The 22669-nt window shown below is 42.8% G+C and overlaps 1 protein-coding gene across 1 annotated transcript; it reads left to right on the top strand.

Moving 5' to 3' along the window:
• The first annotated feature begins 5885 nt into the window (after positions 1 to 5885).
• On the top strand, positions 5886 to 22437 carry MELTF (melanotransferrin). The gene is made up of 15 exons (XM_041414314.1): positions 5886 to 6080; positions 9656 to 9755; positions 11111 to 11293; positions 11606 to 11762; positions 12581 to 12648; positions 13322 to 13509; positions 13689 to 13869; positions 14841 to 14992; positions 15393 to 15489; positions 16339 to 16533; positions 17683 to 17839; positions 20034 to 20101; positions 20189 to 20376; positions 21183 to 21381; positions 22367 to 22437. The coding sequence occupies exons 1-15, from the start codon at positions 5886 to 5888 to the stop codon at positions 22435 to 22437; spliced, it is 2199 nt and encodes a 732-aa protein (XP_041270248.1).
• The last annotated feature ends 232 nt before the right edge of the window (positions 22438 to 22669 follow it).

Here is a 22669-nt window from a genome sequence, read left to right on the forward strand (position 1 = left end):
CTCCTAGCTTTTTGTTTTGAATAAAAATAAAAAACCAAATTAGAATTTACCTTCCTTAATCATGGAAAAATCAAATGGGCTGTGATGGCTGGGCATGAAGTCCAGGGAATATTAGTACAAGAAAAAAAATACATGCAAGTTCTCCTCTTTTCTACGCAATTCCGGGTGTTTGTCTTCCCCATTCCCCTTTGTAATATGCATGTCTTAACCAAAGGGAGAATTCAGAGTCAACAATATATTTTTTTTCTGTACGTGTTCGTCTCGGATTGCACAGGCACAAGATCTTCCATTTGCAATGCACAAACTTCTGTGCTGAATGTTATGAATACGTTGTACCAAAACCTTCAATAATGAAATTCTCAAATTCCCTTATTATTTGGTACCTGCCATTGCTTGTTTGCAACTGATTGTTTCTTAGAGGGATGTACTTATGGCAGTCATGGGGCAGTCACACAACCAAATCAGCTTTGGTTTGTAAAGAATTATCAACACTATCCATTCCATTTGTTAGAAAGAGGAGAACAGCTAATAAACTTTATTGTACAATATATTTGTCAAGTGTGTTTTTAATTATGATAAATACAGGTGTTGTAGCACTTTAGAATAATTGACTGAGACTGTAAATGAAAATCAGGTCTTAGAGAAACACTGGTGGCCACACTGGGGCTACTGAAGTTCTGCATTAAAAGCAGGTTCAAACTTGTGACACAACTATTGCTGATGTTATGCGGGATGCTAGTGCAGCTTGCAGGAAGTTAAAGCTGCTGGTGCATGCCCCAAAAGAGTTTCTGGTTTTCAAGATCTGGGAAATCAGTTGTGCTGCCTTTCTGAGAATTCCTGCCCATGGAAGTGCTTGGTGTACTGGATTGATGCAGCTTCTGATAAATAATGCCATAAATTTTTAAGGCAGCTAGAGGTGTACTGTTGTCTCCCTCTTTGAAAGTGACTGATTGTTTGAGGTGTCTTTGTGTGACATCTTAAAAGAGTAAATCTTAAAAAAACCCAGAAGGATATGAATCTCTATCAAATCTGCAAACACATCTGCAATCTCTGTATTGTATGCACTTCTTTTTACTTCTTTTTTTTTAACCCATCAGAAAGATCCTGGTCTGTGAGGAATTGCTCTTTCATATGTTGGAGTGTCTGAGTAGCTGCCACCGAACTTTGCCCCCAGGCACTTGTCCTGTAGTAGCCAGGTGTCACCAAACACTCCACTCTGACTGAAGTCCACAGCAGTTACCTTGCACAGTTGTCATGAGGGAGTGAAAACAAGTCTTGGATCAAGAAATACCAAAGGACTCTGGAGTATTTGCTTTTCATTTTTAGTTTTGTTTGTTTCCAATGTTACCTTTGAACACTGGCAGAAAAGTTGATTCTGAGAGCCCTGATGCTCCTTGTTATCTTATCTTGTGTAATTGTCAGGGTTTTGCATTATTAGTGTTTCTCTGGGTCTCATTTTTCCACCATCAGGTGCTGATACATCTTTTGATTCTTGGGTACGCTTTTCTGTATCTTAGAGTTACATTTTACAATACATGTATTTTGCTAAAGGCTTCTAATTTAACAACTAGAGTAATTAGGAAATCCAAATGGCATCACACTGATGTATTACCACTCTTTTGCTGGCCCAGTGAAGGCATCGGGTGTTTTCTTCTTGCCTGATAACCCAACTGTTTGTAATTGCTATACAGACACATGCTTGATGAAGTGTTTGTTACCCTCTATTGTTATTGTAAGTTATATTATTTCCTTGCTGGCATTATTGCTGAATTGTGCTGAAAACTAGGTTAAGAAATTTAATATCTCCTTAAAGCACAGATACTCAGAGTTAAGAATGAAATAGGAAAATTATCTAAATTCTGATGAACTGTGCTTGTGTGATTGTTTAGAGGGGGCTGTGTTTGGAATAGACCTCCTGTACAAAAAGGCTGCTCCTGTGCCTTCTGAACCATTCCCATAGAGGGAATGGTTCTCCCATAGGAGAGCCCTGGTACCAGATTTGTGTCTTACTAATCCTACCCTTGGAGTCTTAAGCAACTGGTACTAGGACTGTCTTGTCATCTGTAAATGAATGTAAACCCTTCTGCAAACATCAGGATGCAAACATCTCTCCCTGATGTTAATCTGGCCAGCAGGAAGGGCACAGGAAGGATCTGAGCAATGGGTCCTTGAAAACATTTGGAAATACTTCAGTGGCACCAAGTTATTCTTTAACTTTTAAGACAACAAAGGGACAATTCTTGGTGTAGCAAGCCAAGAATCAGAGTTCAGCCATAAGGTTTTGTTCGGGAAGAAAGTCTGGAGGGATTAATCTCTATATTTTGAAATTCTAAACTTGAAATAGCAATTGACTCAGCTGTTGTCTTACAGGTGCTAGTCGGAGTTAGAGCTAGCATCGTGCCCACCTGCAGTCAGGTAGCTGATGAGTGCTGGGGGCATCCTGCCACACTCCTGGCCCTACAGGCTGGTGGGGGATGCACAGAGCTGTGTGGCTCATGCCCTCCCCGGGAGTGAGGACTCACACCACACAGCCCTTCTATTTCTGAGCAGCTTTTACCTAAACAAAGTGTTACAGGCAGCTGCAGTTCATTAATAAGAAATTAATAGTTGGGCAGCACAAATGAGGGTTGCTCTGTGAAAGTTTCACTAAAATTCACGGCAGCTTTTAACAGAGCTACTGTCAGCAGTTTTGATTCTTTCTGGGAGAGATTCCTTCCTGGGCCTTCTCTTAAACCTTAAAATAAGTCAGAATGATTCAGCTGTTTTATAGCAATTGCTATTAAATTTCAGGAAATGTGCACTTAGCATGTGCTGTACCACCTGTAGAGTGCACAGGCTTTGCTGTTAGAGCTCGGGCTTCTGATGATGGCTTTAAGCAATTTGTGACAATGCTGAGAATGTGGCATCAAGTGCCTGTCTACTCTGCCAGATAAACAGCTTACCTTGACTCTCCTGCTGCTTCCTGAGCCCCAGGGCCAGGGAATGCACAGATCTCAGTGAGGATGGGTTCCACGGCCCTGCCCCACCGCTGTGTGCCGGTGTGTAGCAGTTCATTGAATGAAGTCTGTGGGTGGTGCCAAGGCGGTAGCGACCTCATTGGTGCCTCAGATATGTTGCAATTTCCAGGTCTGATGTTTTTTTCCAAGTGTACAGGCAGTGTGAGGAGAGGCATGCTTTCTTTTCCTGTAGTCATTACGAGGTGACGTGTGTCGAGGTGAGTGGGGCTTATTCTTGAACAGAGTGCATTGGCAATTGAATGCAGCTGATTTTCACCTAAGACCAGGCTGGAGAGAGCACTCTTGCAGGAGCCTTGATCTCTGGGAGTTCTGAAGGCTGAAAGAATCACAGATCCTAAACCTTTCACCATGAAGAGCTCCAGAAATATTTTCTGTCTTCTCTTCTTTCATGCTGGTAAGTGTCCTCCAAAAGGTTCTGCTGTGCCATGGGAGCTCTGCATGATGTGAGAGAGCAGAAGGAAACTAGAAGCACTTCATAGCCAATCTTATATGGCCAGGAAAATAAACAGAAGGAAGTAAATAGAAAAGCAGTAGAAAAGGCTGTATTGAACACCATGTATATGTATCTTCACTCATTGGTGTCAAATGTTTTGTTTCCCCAGCACTGAATCAATTTCTGTTTCAGTGGTGTCTCTTTTTCACAACAGTGAGCAGTTCTGTGACACTTACTTTGTAAAAATAGAAATAATTGCTTTATTTCACTTCTCATGCTCTGTGCAACATGTTAGCTTTTTCCTGCCACTCCAAAATTGTATTGGTGAGTGCTTTTAATTTCACCAGAGGTGTAGGTCCTGTTTCTGAAGCACTCTTCAGTTCTTCAGAAAACAAACCGTCCTAGTTAATTTTTCCCCCCATTTTTTTTCTGTTGAAAGCCCTTGATACTGTAACACTAGCTGTATAAATAGCCACTTGGTTTTACCCAATGTAGTACCATTACTTTGAGGAGTTATTGGGATGTTTGTCAGTGACAGTTATAGGTGTGTTAGGACTCTGAGCATATTTCAAATGCAAGTTGCCAGCTTCTGGCATTTTAAGCTTTATACATATATGTGTGTATATATATATATATATATATATATATATCTACTGATATACAGAAGGGCCAAAATTGAGAATAAACTTGGGTTCAGACACTGACCTGATGTTTAAAGCTGGTTTTCCTTGGCAGTAGGAAGAGAGGATAACTGCAGGCCTTGTCTGTGCTCAAGCCCATTTCAGATGGGCTACCTTGTAAGGAAGGAGGTAGGATATTGCCCAGATCTGACTTCCCTCTAACATCAAAATTCAGCAGTTTGGAAAGGGACCAATAAAGCCTGGGTTTTGATGAGTGAGGGAAAAAAAACAATGGATTCATGCTGTTCTACTATTTTGGCTGAAATATAGAGCTAAAAGGACTTTGTTTCAGGTATATGGCTGATGATTTTTTCATACTTTCATGCTTTACCCCCTGTGTGTCCATATGTAAAATCAGAATGCTGAGGCTGAAAAATGGCACTTAGCATACATACACGCTGAGAGGCTGAGTCCCCAGTTTGCTTATGTTTATAAAAAGAAATCCCCAAAACGAAAACCAGGATTTTTCTTCTACTCCCAAGGAATTAATGGTGCAAATTTCACCCCAACAGATGAGGTAGTACAAACATTAAGTTTTTGTGAGGTGTTTTTTTACCATGACCTGTTGTAGCTTTCTCCCAACCCTCTTGGTTCTCAGATTCCTGCAGCTCTGAGGTGGGCAGTTGTTTCTCCTTCTGCTGGCATATGCTGCCATGAAAACTTCCTGTAAGCTTTCCAAGTCTGACTTAGTATTTGTTGACAGCAGAGTTGGCTCTGTGTCACAGCAAGCTAAACCCACTGTTTCACTATTGGATCTTCTGGCATCAACAGTCTTGTTTAGTCTGCGGCCACGAAGTCAGGAGATGTGCAGGGAGCACTATCAGGCACTAGCGGAGTCATTTTTAGCTTGCACAGTCAGATGTGGCATCTCAGCTCCATGGCACTGGGGGGGAAGTAGAAGGCCACTTAGAGGTATTAGAAAACCACATGATAAATGGTTAACAGCAGACTCCAGTTAAAAATGGAAATTGTAGACAAGCAGTGGAATATTGTGTCCCTGCTTACGAAAGTGACCGTGCCTGTTTGTCCCACGCCTGCGTTTCCATTCCACCGCACTGTCTGCGCACGGTCACCTCTCCCCACAAAAGCAGCCAAGTGTTTGTAGCTTTGGCACTTGGTGACGTTTGGGGCTGCTGAAAGGCACCTTTCTTTGCTAATTAATGGAAATCTCCACTACTCAACTTGAGTCTTTTCATTCATGGCTCTGCCCTCCCCTTTTCCTGACTGTGGTTATGATCTCTTATGAAAGACTGTTTTGAAGGGCCAAGTTTACTTTTCTAGTTTTCATAATAAGCCTAGTGGCAAGGCTTTTGAGCACCTAAAGTTGCTTTTTTAATTCAGACCAATAAGGGCTGCTACTGGACTCCAGATACTAACTAGCTAGCAATACTAAAGACAGGAGTTGTCTTTGGACAGTCTCTTTGGTTTTGTAGCATATCATTTTAAATAATAGTTTCACATGGTTTTAACTTGATTACGATGGTGTATTCTGCAAGGTGTTTAAAATAGTCTGGATGCCCTGACCTGTTCCATGGTATCCGTGTTTCTTAAGTCAGAAACTAATGCTATTGGATTTCAGTATCTGAGTCTGATCTTGTGGTCAGTCCAAAAAAACTTCAGTATTCATATTAATTGGAATGAAAGTGGAAATCACCTCTAAGGACTCACAGTGAGCCCTGGTTTTTTTTTCTGTTCAGGGGGAGAAGCAGAACGAAAGTTTATCTCTAAATGGTAAGCTCTGTTCCAAACGCTCAGATGGGTTTTGTGATATTTTCTCTTGGTGCTGTGTTCGCAGCTCTCGGCCTGGAGTGTGTCCGGTGGTGCACGGTGTCTGAACCAGAACGTTCCAAGTGTAATGGCATGAGCAAGGCCTTCAGTGAGGCTGGCATCCTTCCCCCTCTGGAGTGTACAGCAGGGGGGTCAGCTGCTAACTGTACCCAGATGATCAAGGTGAGCTGTGAGTGACACCAGTGTCATTAGTTTAATTTCTCCATGTGCCTAGTAATAATCCCCTGGTAAGGTGCACTGTTCTGTGGTGAGTGCGTGGCCCTCCAGGCAGCTGAGCCTCTGCTTCCTGGCATTCATGGATCTGATAAATCAAGGTATATCTTTTTTAAAGATATGAACTTGAATGTCAGAATGACCCCGTGTCATCTGTTCGGCTGCTCACATATGGCCAGTCATTAGGAACGCAGCTAAGGTTTTAAATATTTCCTCCCAAATAGTAATCTTTGATTTGGGAATTGTGTCAGATTTATTTAGCAGATATTTAAGAAGGGATGGAGCTACAAGATGCAGACAGTAGTTAAAGCTGTGCTGCTTAGCCTCTAAGTAGATTGTATTTCGATAAACTCTGGATCAAACTCCCATTTCAGGGTCCTGTTATGGAAATTGCTGTATAAACAGATGAGCTGAGTGTAATCAAATCAAGTACAAGAAAAAGGCAAAGCAGCAAGTGGGGTGAGCAAAGGGCAAACCTCTGTATTAAGCTGTATTAATTCAGCTTCCCAGAGTGTGCTCAGCTTCCAAAAAGAGTGTGCATCTGGGGAAGGCTTTAAAGACTGTGAACGTCTGAATTTGCAAAATAATGTATGCAAAATAATTCCCTCCTTTGGAGGGGGTAGGAGGTAAAAAGTGGATTTTGGAAGAAGTGTGGAGGCAGGTAATCATGGTTGTCATCACTGGCAGGGTGTGGGGGAAGGGAAGGGTGGCTGGCTGTGCTCATAAAGAATGTTCTTTGTAGATATGCCCAAGAACCAGGTTTCTGTGGAGATGCAGCCTGTCAAGGACAAGAGGTTCAGAGGAAGGAAAGGAGATCTGAAAGAACAGTTTTGAAGGGAGATGAGGCTGATGATTACGTGGCTAGAAAAAAAGGAGCACATTTCAAGAACTGATATCTTGTAATTTTTGTCAATGAAGCAGAATGGTTGTCTGACTCCTAAGACTACCTCATTGCCTCCTGATAAATACTGTTCTTGAGCAAGGGTGTCAGACTGTATTGATGGGTGCTGAGAGCAGATACTGATAGAGATGTGGATCTCACCTTGGGAATAGACAGGGCATTGTAATGTCTGATCTCCAAACCACTTGGCTGATTGCTGCATTGCCACAGAGGAAGCTGTTAGATTCTGCAAAGCAGATTATATAAAGGGCTGATGAGTGTCTGATTCTGAAATACAGAGCGCACAGAATTGCATTTGCAAGCCATTGGAAATAGCAGGCAGGCAGACAGCATGAGTAAGTTGCTTTCTGATAAAATGAATTTTCACTATAAGGCTGCAGACAAGACTTTGTCCTTTTTGCTTTTTTCCCCCTGTGCTAATAATCTACTAAATATTCAAGCCAACCTACTCTGTATAGGGCTCTGTAGAATCCCTGAGTTGGCATCTGCACTGAACTCTGATCCTTGAGGCCAAGAAGGGAGCAAGACACACTGGCTGAAGAGGCAGATGCTATTTTGTAACACTGCATAACTTGGACTTAGACCTGTGTATGTGTTAGCACATGGATAAAGGAAAAAACCCTTTTTGTTTGAAGGTGTGTAAAAATGAAGAAATACTGAAATATTTAACTAGGGAACCTGACAATATTGAATGTGACCAGACCTGATTTTCAGCAGGCCTTTAAAACACTTAAGCAGGTAATTCTCAAATGTTGTGACGCACAGAAATAAACTTCCTCTGAAATAATGGAGAGTACTACCATCACATGTATACTTAATAAAAAATTGTAGCTGAGTCCCATGCTTTTGCAAAATTTACTGGCAAATGCTTGCTGAAAAAAAAAATGCCCACACTGCTGTTGATATGTCACCTCAGCAATAATTGTGTGTTATTTAAAGGAGAGATCTGTAGCCTGAAAACTACTTCATGTTAAAAACAACAATAGACCTTTTTTGTCTTGTGCTATTTTTACAAAAGCTATTTATCAGAGGCTCTGTGTGTAAACAGAGCTCAAAGATTCTGCTTTTCAGTCAGAAAAGTGCTATTTCCTATGAAAATATGGCCGTATAACATACCTCATGGTTTTTGTGGCCAGCCCTTTCCATTTTATCTGCTCTACTTTTGGTCCACCACCAATTCTAGAAGATCATTTTGTTCTCCCTGAGGGTAGGAGCCTTCTAACTCCCACCTCCTCTCCTGCCAGGTGTCCCTCCTGAACCACAGATTGTATTTGATTCCTACACTCCTGTGCTCTGACCCTCACCAGTGGAATATCACATCCAGTTATTCAGAAAGATTGTGTCTGTTCTTTAAGATGCAAATATCTCCCAACCCCAAGTCCACTTCAGGTTCCCTTGGATTTGTTCAGCTCTCATTCATGAGAAGCAGCTCTCAGGACATCTATTGTTTTAGCTGTTTAATGAATATCATCTTTTTTCTTTTTCAAGCCAAACAACTAAAAGATTTCAAATTACATGGCAACTTCAAATCTGGTTTAGATGTCAGCATCGACGTATTACCTGTGCTCTCATACAATGCCTTAAGGAATGTTCAAGCTCTTTATGTGGTTCAGCCTGTGCGAGGCTGCTGTGGTGTTCTAGGCAGTCCTTGCCCTGCCCTGACCATGCTTTGCAAGCTCCCAAGGTATGGAGAAACTAAATTGCCTCCTCCAGGGCCAAACCAGAGGTTAAGCAAACTGATAAGAAACTTGGAATTAGCTTAGAAATGCAAAATGTCACACTGCTGATGATTTTCTCGGCAGTATCTTGCCTGGGTGTGAAATGCCCTCTCCTGGCTCCCACAGGCTCAGTACACAGAGGGAGCTGGTTCTGCTGCCAGGGCTGTGCACAGCAGTTCTGCTGGCCCTGCACATGGGGAACCCATCCTGTGCTCTGCAGAGCAATCCTGCAGCTGCAGCAGGATCCCAGCAAGCTTGGTGTTACAGTCACCAGCAAATACGAGGTGTTGCCGGGCACCTTCCCGAAAGTGGATGCCTCAGATTTGTATCCTCCCAGTTTGAACAGTATTTTTAGATACTTTCCTCCTCCTCAGGAACCCATTGCCACCTGCTCCTCCACTCACAAAATGCATGTCTGCCTTGTGCTGAGCTAGAAGCCAGCAGGATCTAAGGGTGCTTTGGAGAACACTTTGGCGTTCAGATTTTGTAGCCCCAAAAATAATATTTTCAGCTATCTGTGTATAATCTAAAAATGTATCTACTTTATATAAATCTTCAAGCTTTGGGGCAGTAGCTACAGAATGAAACTTCAAATTGCTGGGCTTTAAGATCCTGCAGAGAGCTGCGATATCCATTTCTAAGATTTCTTTGAACTATTAAGACTGGTGAAGCCATCATTGTGCAGGGCTGGTTTCTGCGTTGCTTCTGCAGGAAGGCAGTTTTGAGCATCTAAAATCCCTCTTGGTAAGAGTTGTTCAGAAATTTGTGAGCCCTTAAAATAATTGGAAAAAGAAAACACAAATGCATATTAACTAAGGGCCTCTTCTAAATGCATGGGTACTCTGGTTGTTGATAACTACTAATAATTAAGCTTTAACATGTCTTCTGCCCTTGTGTCTGCACAGGATGACTTGGCAGATGCAGTGACCCTGGATGGCCGTTTGATTTTCCAGGCTGGAAAGGAGCATGGTCTGAAACCTGTGGTTGGGGAAGTATATGATCAAGGTATATTCTGACTAAATACTTGTTAGATTACTTAAAATGCATAAGAAAAAGCTTGTATTTACTGTTTGCATTTTATTTGGAGTCTTTTTGAAGACTCTAAACAGTGGGTAGTGGTCAGGTTCCCTCTTGGTTGCTCCTATCTGTAGCAGACTGGGGAAATAGGAGACAGGGCTGTGGCTGAGTCTGTCCTGAAGCATGTAGGTCAGAGTAGCTGTTCCTGCAATAAATTTGTTGGGTGGCTTTTTGTTTGTTGTTTACTGTCTCTCTGCTTTCTGTGTTCTCTATTCCATAGATTTATAAATTAATGAATTGTTAAGCATAAATCACTAAGTTTCTCTCTCAGTCCTATACACTGGAATAATTAGATTTTGATTTTACTAGAACTTTACTGCTAGAAGAAAGGACGTACTAGATTCTGCTTCTTGTCTGGGTGACCTTAAGCTTTGAGTTCCTTTCAAGGCAGAGACAATAATTCAGTGGTGACTTGTCATCCTGACCAAGAGCTCAGTATCAACACGTTTGTGTAGTTCAGAGCTGGATGATGCTCCCCCTAAATTTAAGATGGAAAGGAGGGGAGAGCTCTAGAAGCAGTTGGCTGGCAGTGCCGTCTCATCACTCTATTGTGAGATGGAGCTGGATTTGTTTTGTAGCTGGGTCTTAATGTTACCTGGCCAAAGGCATCTTCAGAAGTGGCTGTTGGGGTCAGTCCATAGGATCCTGGATCATCTGCAGCAGCCCCCCACCCTGTTAAACACATCATGGCTCTGGTGAGGGACCTGTACTTTGGCATCTCAAAACCAAATGGGCCTCAGGATCCAGAGGCTGACTATCTCCATTAGTCAGGCTATGAGCTCAAATCAGAGAAAAGTGGAAGAAATTTAGTGATTTCTGATCTAAATAAAGTCAGATTGAATGACCTTATGATCATTTCAAACCCTCAGCTCTTGACTCTGAGTTATATTAGACTGTAAAACAAAGATAATGAAATCAGCTGTGATGCTCCAGAGACATCAGTTGACTCTGCTGTAACAAAATTAAGATCCACTGTGGAGTAAATTATACTGGTTTCAATTCAATCCAGATATATTTAGAGTAATAGAAAATTTCTTTCTGAAAGGAACCTTACTTTCAAAGCAAAGTGACCTCCAAAGTTAGAGCAGATTGCCTGTGGACTAAGACAATTCACACTGAAAATTTATGGGGTACATTGATTCACAGTCAGCAGGATCTCAGCAAGGATGTGAACACAGTGACTTCCTTGTGGGTAGGGCAGGCACAATCCAAAAATCAGTGTATGTCACTGTAATGCTGCTGTGGGGCTACTCAGGTTGTTTCTCTTTCTTCCTGTGCTGCAGAGATTGGAACTTCCTATTATGCTGTGGCTGTGGTAAAGAGAAGCTCCAACATCACCATCGAGAGCTTGAAGGGAGCGCGCTCGTGTCACACCGGCATCAACAGGACTGCGGGCTGGGATGTGCCCGTGGGCTACCTCACTGACACTGGGCACCTGGCACCCATGGGCTGTGACCTCCCAAAAGGCAAGGGTTACAGGGCAAAGATCCCTTCAGCAGTGCTCTCCCAATGCTCTTGGGACCCTCTGTGTGTGTGTACAGAAATGGGACTCAGCTGCTCTTCTGTTCTTTGACTTTGATGCTCCTTGTAGGATTCTCATGTAGGTCTGATGAAGACTGCAGGGGTTTTGGTTGTTTTAAACTTGGAAACTATCTTTTAAGAAGAAAATAGCTTGCGCCTTCTGAATCTTTTTAGAGATGTACTGTGTGGATGTGTTAAAATGAAATTGATCTTGTTTATTCGTTGCTAAAAATGCCTCATTCCAATTTCGCATTTAGCTGTGAGTGACTATTTCAATGCAAGCTGTGTTCCTGGAGCAAATGGTGTGAACTATCCCAAATCCCTCTGTCAGCTCTGCAAAGGGGACTCAGAAGGACAGAACAAATGTGAACTAAATTCCCAAGAGCAATACTATGACTACAGCGGGGCTTTCAGGTAAAAATCATGTCTGTCAATTTTTTTATTGCTGTACCCTCTCCATAGTCGTGTTCAGGCCTCACTGACAAGAAATTGAATCTACAGAGCTTACAGTTGATCTTGTTAGAAAATCTATAGTTTTGTTAGGATGGCCATGCTTTTAACCTGACTGATCAAAAGTAATTCTTAACCCACTATTTCAGGTACTAATACCTGAATATTAAAACCAATGCTATTTGCTTTGTCCAGCAGCTGTTGACACAATCTGAGTGTTTCAGCAAGCTTTACTGACTTATCTTTCCCAGTAAAACCTGGTGATCCTTGGAGCCTGAGAGCTGAACTGCTGCCCTACTTGGCTCTTTCAGTTATCCCACCTAGCTGCTCTGAATTATTGAGTTGCTCTGCCCTCCATTTTTGCACACCAATCTTTATTTTCCTCCTTCCCATCTGTGTGCTGCGTTGCAGCTCCCAGTCCCCAAGTCATAGCATTAACAAGGGCAGAATTTTCTTACGAGAAGCACTTGCTCCTCCTTGTGTATTCCCCAAAGGACTGTGTGACTGCCTTAGACACAGAACTGTCCTGGACAAAGAAGGTCATGGTGTTTGTCCCAGGCAGCACTGAACATGTTGTTCATATGCACCAGATGACAATGATAGTTTACTTCATGCTCCAACAGCCTCTAGTCTCTGCCTTGAGCAAAACTCTCAGCACAAGGAAATAGGTCAGTGTCTGTGGCTGATGGAACGGAGCACAGAGCCCTCGGGCTGTCAGCTGGCAGTGGCCAGAGCACAGGGGTTTTGTAATGTCTCTTTGTGGTTGGATTTATATTTGTTAGGTGTTTGGCTGAAAATGCTGGAGAGGTTGCTTTTGTGAAGCACAGCACAGTGCCTGAATATACAGATGGTGAGTAATCCTGAAGCTTATTGAATAATGGCTGCAAGGTCTGAAATACAGTGTTTGTAATGACAGTATAATATCAAATCTTTGATGTATTTTGAATTGAGGAATCAGCAAAAAAATGCTGTAATACAGATGAAATCTGAAAACAGATGTACCCTCTCAGGTGTGCACCAGAAGATAGACATTTTTTTAAAATGCTTGATGGTTTCAGTATAAAGCGAAAGGTGCAATCTTAAGCTGCTTCTGGAAAGACACCTTCAACAGCAGAAACCTCTTTTTATATGGACCTGGACTGTTACATTGCTCCAGCCTTCCAAGGGATTCAGTGGAGACTAGGAGAGCGTTAACCTGCCTTATCTGGCACTATGTGAAAACTACCTTGAGCATAACATTGCTTTAATATGTCTGACCCAGGGGGAAAAAAACCCAAAAAATGTTGTACATGATCCTAAACTAGGGATGCTCTTGATACTGCTGCAGACCCCAGCACAGCTCAGTGCAGTCTCACAAATGTTTTGGGACTACAGGACCACAAAGATGCACAGGATATGCTGGAATAGTTCAGAGATGCTCAGGACAGTGTTCTGCTCCATGTGTGCAAGTGAGGCTGAGAGCAGGCTTGGAGCCAGCAGCATCATCCCCACCTGATGTCTGTCCCCATCCTGTCTGGTTTCAGGGAGGAGCCTTTCTTCCTGGGCCCAGCGGCTGCGCTCCCGGGACTTCCAGCTGCTGTGCCGCGATGGCCGGAGAGCCGATGTGACAGAGTGGAGAAGCTGCCACCTGGCCCGAGTCCCCGCTCGGGCTGTGGTTGTGCGGCCTGACACAGATGGGACAGTTCTCTTCCAGCTCTTAAACCAGGGACAAGTAGGAGGCCATTTCTTCATTGCTCCTTTGTGTTTTAGAAGGGCTCTCCCAGCTGTCTAAGCAGATTGAAAATGGGATATCTGAGCTCCTTTGGCTCTGCGGGGTTTGAAGGTGTATGGGATGTCACACATACCAGAGAGAGGAATGTGTAACATCTGCTTCTTTCTTTAACATTACAGCAAAGATTTAATGGGGTGGGCGCCAAGTTTCAGATGTTTGACTCTGCAGTCTACGGTGCCCAAAATCTCTTGTTCCGAGATGCCACCACAGAGCTTGTCGCAATCACAGCTCAGAATTACCAGGCATGGCTGGGTGATGAGTATCTTTGTGCCATGCAAGCTCTGAACTGCAACCCCAATAGTAAGTTGTCTTTAGATTCCTCTTTATAGCCAAGCAAAAAGAGAGCTGATAACATAGATCATCTTGATTCTGGTTTATTTTCTTCTCACTCTTGGAGTGTTATGGCAAGATGCCAGTCTGATCTTTGAGCATGGGCAGAGCTCACTTTTTGACCTAGAAACAATACTGTACTGCAGAACATTTTCCTTTGCAAATTAGCCAACTTTGTTATAAGATGCAGGCATTTTCTAGCCTTTCTTGGTGTGTGAGAGGCATTAATCTGGTAAGCTGCTGCTGCTGCCTGGTACTTAATTTCTTACCTGCTGACAAGGGGGAATAATAATGTGCTGCTGCACAAATCCCCAGGTAGTTATAAAAATGGATGAATGGATTCCTAGCAGAGGATTTCCTCCCTAAGCTGAAAGACCCCCTCAGTTGCTCTTTATTGAAGCACTATGGTAGCATCTGATAGCAGGAAATTAGCATTTCCTGCTATCAGAAGAAAGTAGAAATTACTTGATACACATTCTGGGAAAGTCAGAAACACAAGTTGTAAGAATCTTTGCCTTAAGAAGCTTAAAAATTCTGGCAACTGAGCCTCCCAGATGTGATCTGTGCTGTGGCAAAGCCCTTCACCTTCCTGATTTTCTCTTCTGGGCATTGTTCTGTGACTGTCAAAAGTGAGGAAGCTTGTATTCAGGATGGCTTTTTGCTGCACTCCACTAACATATTATAGCTGGGTTTAATGGTCAGTAATTGTAGGAACTGTTGTTCCTTTGCTGTGGAGAGGTTTGCAGTGTGGACATAACTGCTCATCAGGGAGTGCCCTGGTTCCTGGTCAGGTGTAACTCTGAGCTGGAGGGATGGGGAGCAACACAGAAGCAAATATTTTCAATAACATGTATGGGACACAGGTGACAGTGGGCAGTGTGAGTCCCTGGTGTGTATTGCAGAGAAAGTGAATGTAGCATTTGCTTTTTAATTTTGTGCAGCAATGCCAGAAAGCCTGAACTGGTGTGTTGTATCCACTGAGGAGATTTGGAAATGTGGTGAAATGGCTGTTGCCTTTAGAAAAAAGAATTTGAAGCCAGCAATTCAGTGTATTTCAGCCAAGACAAAGGAAGAGTGCATGGAGCTGATCCAGGTAGGCTGCTACAATCCTTGTGCCATAAACCAAATGAGCAGAAGCTGCTCTCTGCTGGGTGGGTGAGGTTAGATATGTGCACTCACTTTGGTGACAGGCAGGAACACTGGATTTCAGGATGATCTGTAGCTCACATGGTCTGGATGAGCCTGAACCCTGATGATCTTTGGCTGTGATGAGGGCACTGTTTCCCAGCTAACTCTAGCCTGTGTGTGAGAAATCTCCTGTCCCTGTTTCACTGATGATGCTTTATGCACATTTGGGAGGTTTTCTTTACAGTGTGATGCTCTTTTGCTGTAAGCCTTGCCCTTCAAGGTGTGACCATAAAGGTGTCATCACTGTAGCAGGGAAAGTAAGTGTGCTGGGTTTTTTCATAGAAATCCTATGTTCTATTTTTCAGAAAAAGGAAAGTGATGCTGTAGTTCTGGGTGGAGCTGATATTTACACAGCTGGGAAGACATATGGCCTTGTACCAGCTGCTGGGGAAAGTTACTCTGGTAAGAAGATCCAGAAACATAAATATGGACTTTATTTTTCCAAGTTGTTTGAAAACAGCACTAAAAACACAGTCTTTTGTTCCCAGCCCTGCTGGGAAAGATGTTTTCAAAGGAATTAAGAATTATTACCCTCACATCATAGATAGAGGAGGATATGACATGAGCATCTACAGTGAGGCTACTTTCATCTGTCCTGCTGCAGGATCAGGTTGAGTCTTTGGCAATTTTGAGTCTTGTTTTGTTTTTTGAGTCTTCATTTGTTTTTTGAATTCTTGTAAAAAAATATTTTCAGTGGAAAAAATTAGTATCCACAAACTCAAAATATTTTTAAGAGAAGGAAAAATACAGAAATTTCACAGTAAATTCTAGTTAGAAGCAAATTCTTCCTGTTGATATGGCTGCTTCAGAGTCACTGATTAAAAGAGTGTCACTAAAGCAGAATTTAAATTTGCTGCAAAACTCACAGAAGTTTTAATGCAGGTTTGAAGTTTTCACATAAAAATAACTTATTGAAGCAGATTTGCTGATTTGCTTATGCCCTGTATGTTGTTTGTCAGAGGGATGTATTTATAAGAGCTGGTGGGAACAAGAACACTTTCATCATCTTGTCTGTAGGTTATTCAGCTCAGGTGTGCAGCAGCTTACAGACCAGAGGTGAATGCAGCAATGTGAGGCAGTAGAAGTGAAGAGCAATTCCATGTACATCCATGCTGCCTGACTAGCAGACTGCTGGTGCAATTGAAGCTGCCACCATAGAAGTGTAATGGATCCACAGATGATCACTGAGCTGTGAGAATGCATAAGGGAAGCTGTAATGTGTTGTGTGTTTTTTTCTATTTATTTTACAAGCTGATGACAGCAGCAATGCATACTATGCTGTGGTGTTAGTGAAACGAAATCTGTCCAATGCATTCACCATCAGTGACTTGAGAGGGAAGAAGTCCTGCCACACAGGATTGGGGAGAAATGCTGGATGGAATATTCCCATGGGTGTACTAATTAAGAGGGGGATTATTAAGAACAGAGACTGTAATATTCCTCAAGGTAAGACAACAGTAATACATATCAAAAAGATAGTAATAATCTAATGATAAACTTTAATTCGGGAAATGCTTTTGATATTTCATAGCTCCATATTAATCATATCTGTTTGTGAAGGGGTATTGAGTTTTTAATATAATGATTTGAAATGTTAAGTTTGCCACCAGTGTGGACTAGTGGAGAGGTCTGAGAATGTTACATCTAACATGAAAGTATTCCTTTCCTTTATCACAAAATAATTGGCTAATTTAGGCTGGAAGGGACAGTTTGAGATCATCTATTCCAAGCAACTGCATAAAAGGTCTGGTAGTTCATACTGCTCAGGGCTGTGTCCAGGCAGGTTCTGAGTAACTCCTAGGACACAGATTACACACAACCTCTCTGGACCCTGTCCCACTACTTGACCATCCTTGGTACAAAGGATTTCTTTTCTTATATCTAATCAGAATTTTCCTTCTCATAACTTAATCTGTTGCTTTTCATCCTTTTGCTCTGCACCCCTGAGAAGGATCTGGCATCTGGTTCCTGAAGAACCCACCATGTAGATTAAAATAACAATACACTGTTAGTTGTCTTATTTCCAGGCTGACCAGGTCCAGCTCTCAGCCTGGTAAATGGAAGTTGTGTTTCAGCCCTGTGAGCATCCTACTGTCCTTCCACTGTATCAGCTCTAGACTCTCCATGTCCTTTTAACACTGGGAGCTCAGAGTTTGCCACAGATGTCAGAGGAGAACCTTCACTTCCCTGACTGCTCCCCCAGCACACCCCATTATCCTGAGCACTGATGCACTCCAGTGCCGTTATCCAGGATTTTATTGCATTTATTTTCAAACTGCATTAGGTAATGAAACAATGTATAGTGAGGCTACAAGAAAAAGATCTGTAAACATGGAAATCCACATTCTAATTTTGCTTGCCTACTTCTTATCTGTCACCTAGGAAGTTCTTTGGTTTCATTACACAGTCATTTAAATAGTGCTCTAAAAATATTTTAGAAGTTCTAGTTTGTGAATTCCAGTAAGGCAGTTGTAACTTGTATTTCTAGTGTTCTACTGAAACCTGCATTGGTTATAACTTCATGATGTTGTATCTGCCTTTTTTTGTGAAAAGCCCACACTTTTCATTCCTGATGTTGGTTTTGTCTTCCCCCAGCTGTGAGTGAGTTTTTCTCTGCCAGCTGTGTGCCCTCAGCTGAGCAGGACAATTACCCAGCAAAGCTCTGTCAGCTGTGTATCGGGGATGAGAGTGGAAACAACAAATGCAGTGCAAGCAGCCAAGAACGTTACTACAGCTACAGTGGAGCCTTCAGGTAACTGGTACCCACGGCTGTGACTCAGTGTGTCAGCCTCCCAAAATGCAAGGAGTGCCTGGTTTCCATCCCACTCAGCAGACAGAGGTTATTGTTGCTGCAGCAGGTGCCATAAATGAGGTGGGATGTGTGTCCCCAGATGTCCTCACCAGTGCAGGTATGGCATAAGGCATTGCACTGGCTCGTGTCACAGCCTTTGCCAGCTGCCTTGCAGACAGCCAGGTGGCCAACAGCCCAACCTGTATGCCTGCACAGAGCACCCACCTTGTGAGGACCAAGTAGATTGTTGGATTGTTGCTGGCCTCCAGTGTTGGATTGTTGCTGGCCTCCAGTGTTGGATTGTTGCTGGCCTCCAGTGTTGCGTTAATCTAGTGGGACAGGGAGTCTGCTGCTCTGGATGGGCAGGTCATCCACAGGGAGCTCTAGCAGGGGAGCAGGCACACGGTAGCCAGGATCTGGCTGCTGTAAGTCCCTGCAGAGGGTGACAGGCTTGTGACAGGGAGCCTGGAGTGTGTTTTCTCTACTCTTGATTCATTGGTGGCTGTAGCTGAAGGTAGATTTCTGAACAGCACAAGCAGCTATGGGCAATGTTCAATTGCCAAATCCTCTTCAAAACAAAGTATGTTAAAAGTAGAGAGGAGAAAATAATATAAAGTGGAACAAGTACTTTGTGCAACAGTGTACAGGTACAGATGGAGCCGTACCCAAAGACTGTGAAACTCTTAGATATGGAAGGAGCACTTCCTTTTCCTGACCTTCACCTCAGAAGGTAATGGTGCATGGAACAGCTGGCAGAAAGCCACCTTTTCCCTTCAGGAAGAGGGGACTTCAACAGCAGCTGCCTGGTAAATAATGAAGTGTTAGCTTTGGATAACTACTTTTTGCAAATCTATTTAGTTGAGTCCAGCTGCTCTGCTGGGTACAAGCCTTGCAGGCAAACTCCAGATCCTCTGCTGTACTTAATGGATTTGGAGCCAGCTCCCAGTCACCAGATGAATGAGCAACAAATGCTGTTACAGGCTGCGGGAGCCTTGCTCATAATTCTAAGACTGTGCATTTGATAAAAGTGCCCATACAGTCAAACGTTATAAGGAGATCACTTTTCGTTTTTAAGGGAGAAAGTGCTTAATTAATTGAGAGATGTGGGAAGTTTTAAGTATTTAAAAGGGTAGAATTTAGGTGAAAAAATGGAGGACTGCATTCTTCTACAAGGTAGGGGTAGATATATCTGTGACACTTAGGTGATCCCTTCTGAAAAAAGAATGAATAATGGAAGGTGACTGAGACAGACTTCAAATTCAGATTTCTAGATTCCTTCAACTCTGGCTGTCTTCAGACTAATTTGATAGAGGTGTGAGAGGCCGTTCAGTTTGTGTATATCCCACTGTCTGGGGCAAATCAAACTGCACAGAGTACTGAAAAATCTGTTAGGAAAGTTTTTTCTGCTGGGAAAATGCACTGAAGAGCCCCACTGAGTCCTTGTTCTCTGTGTGGCAGTATCAGCCACATCGTGACTTACCACCTTTGATTAGAACTGTTGATTAACCAGGTTAAACCAGGTGCAATTGAAATACATGTATTTTGGGTAACTGTTACCAGTCATAACTTTCCCTTGTATTTTGTACTGCATAAGCCATGCAGTTACAGCTTTATATCTCTTTCATTGGTTCCATTATTTTGTTTTAGGAAATGCTTCTTGAAAACACTTACAGAATAAGCTACATAGGAAAGGAGGTGGTTTTAGGGTCTCTTGGCATGTTGGGCTAGTTCTGCTTCAGAAAATTAGAAGAAACTGTACTTTTTTCTGGAGCAATACCCTTGGAAATTGCAGTTAGATTAACTGGAGATCCCCAATGTACAGGGCTGCAAATGCTGCACTGAATATCACATAATAGATCTTCTGTTTCTTTACTCACCTAATACTGGTCTTTCTCGTTGTTTTTCACACTGCTTTTAATAATTTTTTTCTACTGTATTCCACTCTTCACATTTGTAATTCAGATTTTTTTTTGCTTTTCTCTCCATCTAAGATGCTAAATTTTTCTGTTTTTCTTACTATCTTTGGGTCCGGTACATTTGCTTGCAGGAATGCCTGTAAAAAAATTGCATTCTAAACCTTTGAGTTATTAAAAAAAATGTGGTTCACCTAAAGATGCTTTGAATTGAAAGCATTTATATCTTTGACCTCCTTTAGGTGCCTGGTAGAGGATTCTGGGGATGTGGCCTTTGTGAAGCACTCAACAGTGTTTGAGAACACAGATGGTACTGAGTTTTACATGTCTGTTTATAAAAATTCTATTAATTTTTCTTGCTTTCATTGCTTGACAATGGCCAGTTTCTTTTTTTCAGGTAAAAACACTGCTAGTTGGGCCCAGAAGTTGAAGTCCAGTGATTTCCAGTTACTGTGTCCAAATGGTGCCCGTGCTGAAGTCACCCAGTTTGCTGATTGTCACCTGGCTCAGGTGCCAGCTCAGGCCGTTATGGTTCACCCAGATGTCAATGTTTTTGCTCTATATGGACTACTGGACAGAGCCCAGGTACTAATAATCCATTTACTTTTGGGGGGAGTTATATATGGTCTTACACAGTCCGAGGATAAAGACAACAGGACCACACTGGCATATCCTGGCTCATGGCACTGGCAGCATGTGCACAGTGCACAGCCGTGTTGGGAGTGTGACAGAGAAGGTAAAATACAACCCATGTGACTCACCCAGTAAAACCACCCTGGTGCACAAGGGATTTCAACTTTTTGCCCAGCCACTGGTTATAGTAGTAATTTCCCTGGAGCTTAAGGTGTTTTTTTCATGGCTGTCCTGCGTTTCTGCATTGTGCTAACACTTTTCCATTCTGGAATTTTCCTTGGAATGCACTAGAGCTTTCCTGGGTTTGTTTATGCTGCAGCCATGTACATGGTAAGCCATATAGGCAGAGTGTGCCTGGCTGCCACAGCGAGGTTCCTTCTTCTCCATCCTGAAGTTAATTAGTTCAAAATCAAGACTGAGCAATATCTCCGTGCTAGGCTTCAGTCATGTCTGTAACTCCTGGGCAGCCAAACCTATATTGCATAACAATATTGAGGCAAGAGAATTTTTTAAAAACTACAGCTCTTTTTCCAGACAGTAACTAAAAACACAAAATCACAAATGCTGTTCTTGCAATTGCCAGTGGCATACTTCTGTATCTGATCTACTGGAGCGTCTAAAAGCAAACGCGTAAGAGAGATTCTGCAATTGTTTATGAATTTTTCATCTACAAAACGTTTCCTGTCATCTTTCATGTTGGATGACAGGAACATGGCATGTCATCTTGCAAAATGCTGAGAATTTTTCATTATTTTCAGGTCTACTTTGGAAATAGCAGCAATGGAAATGGATTCAAAATGTTTGATTCTTCAACTTTTCAGGGAAAAGACTTGATTTTTAAGGATTCTACTGTTGAGATTGTGCCAGTGAAAGAGAGGAGAACATACACAGAATGGCTGGGGAGTGAATATATTGAGTCCCTTGAAGGACTGCAAACACCCCAGTGCTCTGGGGCAGGTAATAGGATAACACAATACTCACTCATGGCTACTGTCATTCCCCTGCTTGCTCTGTGTCAGATACAAGGCTTGGACTAGCACGGTCCAAGTGGGAACTTCCAGGCCACCTCTGCCCTGCCACCTCTTCAGAAAAGCTGCTGTCTGGATAACATGCTGTGCTGCCATGTGAATGCCTCTTCCTGCCTCTTTACAGAGCAAGTGCCAACAGCATCTGCTCATCAGGGAGTAGGGTAGAGCTGGAAGCTGCCCCTGCCTGTGGGGATGGGGTGGAATTCGGGGCAGAAACCAGCAATACAGTATCAACATGGTTTACAAGATCAGTCTAAAACTGGAGTATCTCTGCCATTGTTGCTGATATTGAACCACCCAGGATTCCCAAGAACAGTTAGATGGATTCTGCGTTTCTGACCTGTAGAAGAATTTCTTGGAAGGCAATATCAAAACTCTTGTTTAGTGAATTCTCTCTAGTGGCCTCCTGGCTGGCTGTGCTCAGGCTCCACATCCCTGCTTTACCTAAACATCCTGCTTTCTTTCTCCTGAGCTCTGCTGCCACAGAGATAAGTTCACAGAGAATGGAAGTCTGTGAATAAAGACCAGCCCATCTTCTGCCATGGACAAAGTCTTCTACCTTCCAGCAGAAGAAAGTAGGGGAAATTTCCAAAGTCACTGGATGAAAAAGAAGCCCAGAGAGACTGGAAGGGGGATTACCCTTTGACAGAGAAAAGAACCAAGCCAAACGTGAGCATCCACTGAGCTTATTGACTTTCCACACCAAGTGCTCTCATGGCTGGCCAGAGATGTCCTGTGATCTTTAGTTTGATGCAGCCTTCATCAAGAACCTCATGACTGTCCTCCTTCCACAGGGGGCAATCCTGAGTGCCTCGTGCATGAAATTTGTATTTGCTGTAGGTGAAACAAAGTACTTCACTTCTGAGTAGCCATTTCTACTGGCTGTAGTATTCAGGTTTTATTTTTATCCATAGCTGCACTAATCACAGATGTTGCTGTGCTGCTGGCAGGCACTGCCCTCCTGACTGTAGAGACCACCTCATGATCCTGGGATGAACAGACATGTAGTGTAATAAAAACCTGGTAAAGCCAGATAGCAATCACATAAATAAGTGAAAATAGCAAATAAACATGAAAAGTAATCACACTTTAACCAGCCTGGTAGCTAAACTTCTCTTTTCTGGGACATGAACATTTGCCTTTCACTGTTCCTTTGCTCCCGGTTCCTGGGGCTGGAGTGGGACACAGACTGATCTGTGCCCGGTGGGTGAGTGTGT

The sequence above is a fragment of the Onychostruthus taczanowskii genome, unplaced genomic scaffold (assembly GCF_017590055.1).
Source record: "Onychostruthus taczanowskii isolate IOZ18803 unplaced genomic scaffold, ASM1759005v1 scaffold45, whole genome shotgun sequence".
In the NCBI taxonomy this organism is placed as follows: Eukaryota; Metazoa; Chordata; class Aves; order Passeriformes; family Passeridae; genus Onychostruthus; species Onychostruthus taczanowskii.

Excerpts from the sequence above, each read along its gene's own strand:
- MELTF (XM_041414314.1), top strand. The coding sequence starts at position 5,886 with ATGGGTTTTGTGATATTTTCTCTTGGTGCTGTGTTCGCAGCTCTCGGC. Across the intron at positions 11,763-12,580 it reads GACTACAGCGGGGCTTTCAG|GTGTTTGGCTGAAAATGCTG; the intron begins GTAAAAATCATG and ends TATATTTGTTAG. Across the intron at positions 15,490-16,338 it reads TGCTGGGGAAAGTTACTCTG|CTGATGACAGCAGCAATGCA; the intron begins GTAAGAAGATCC and ends TTATTTTACAAG.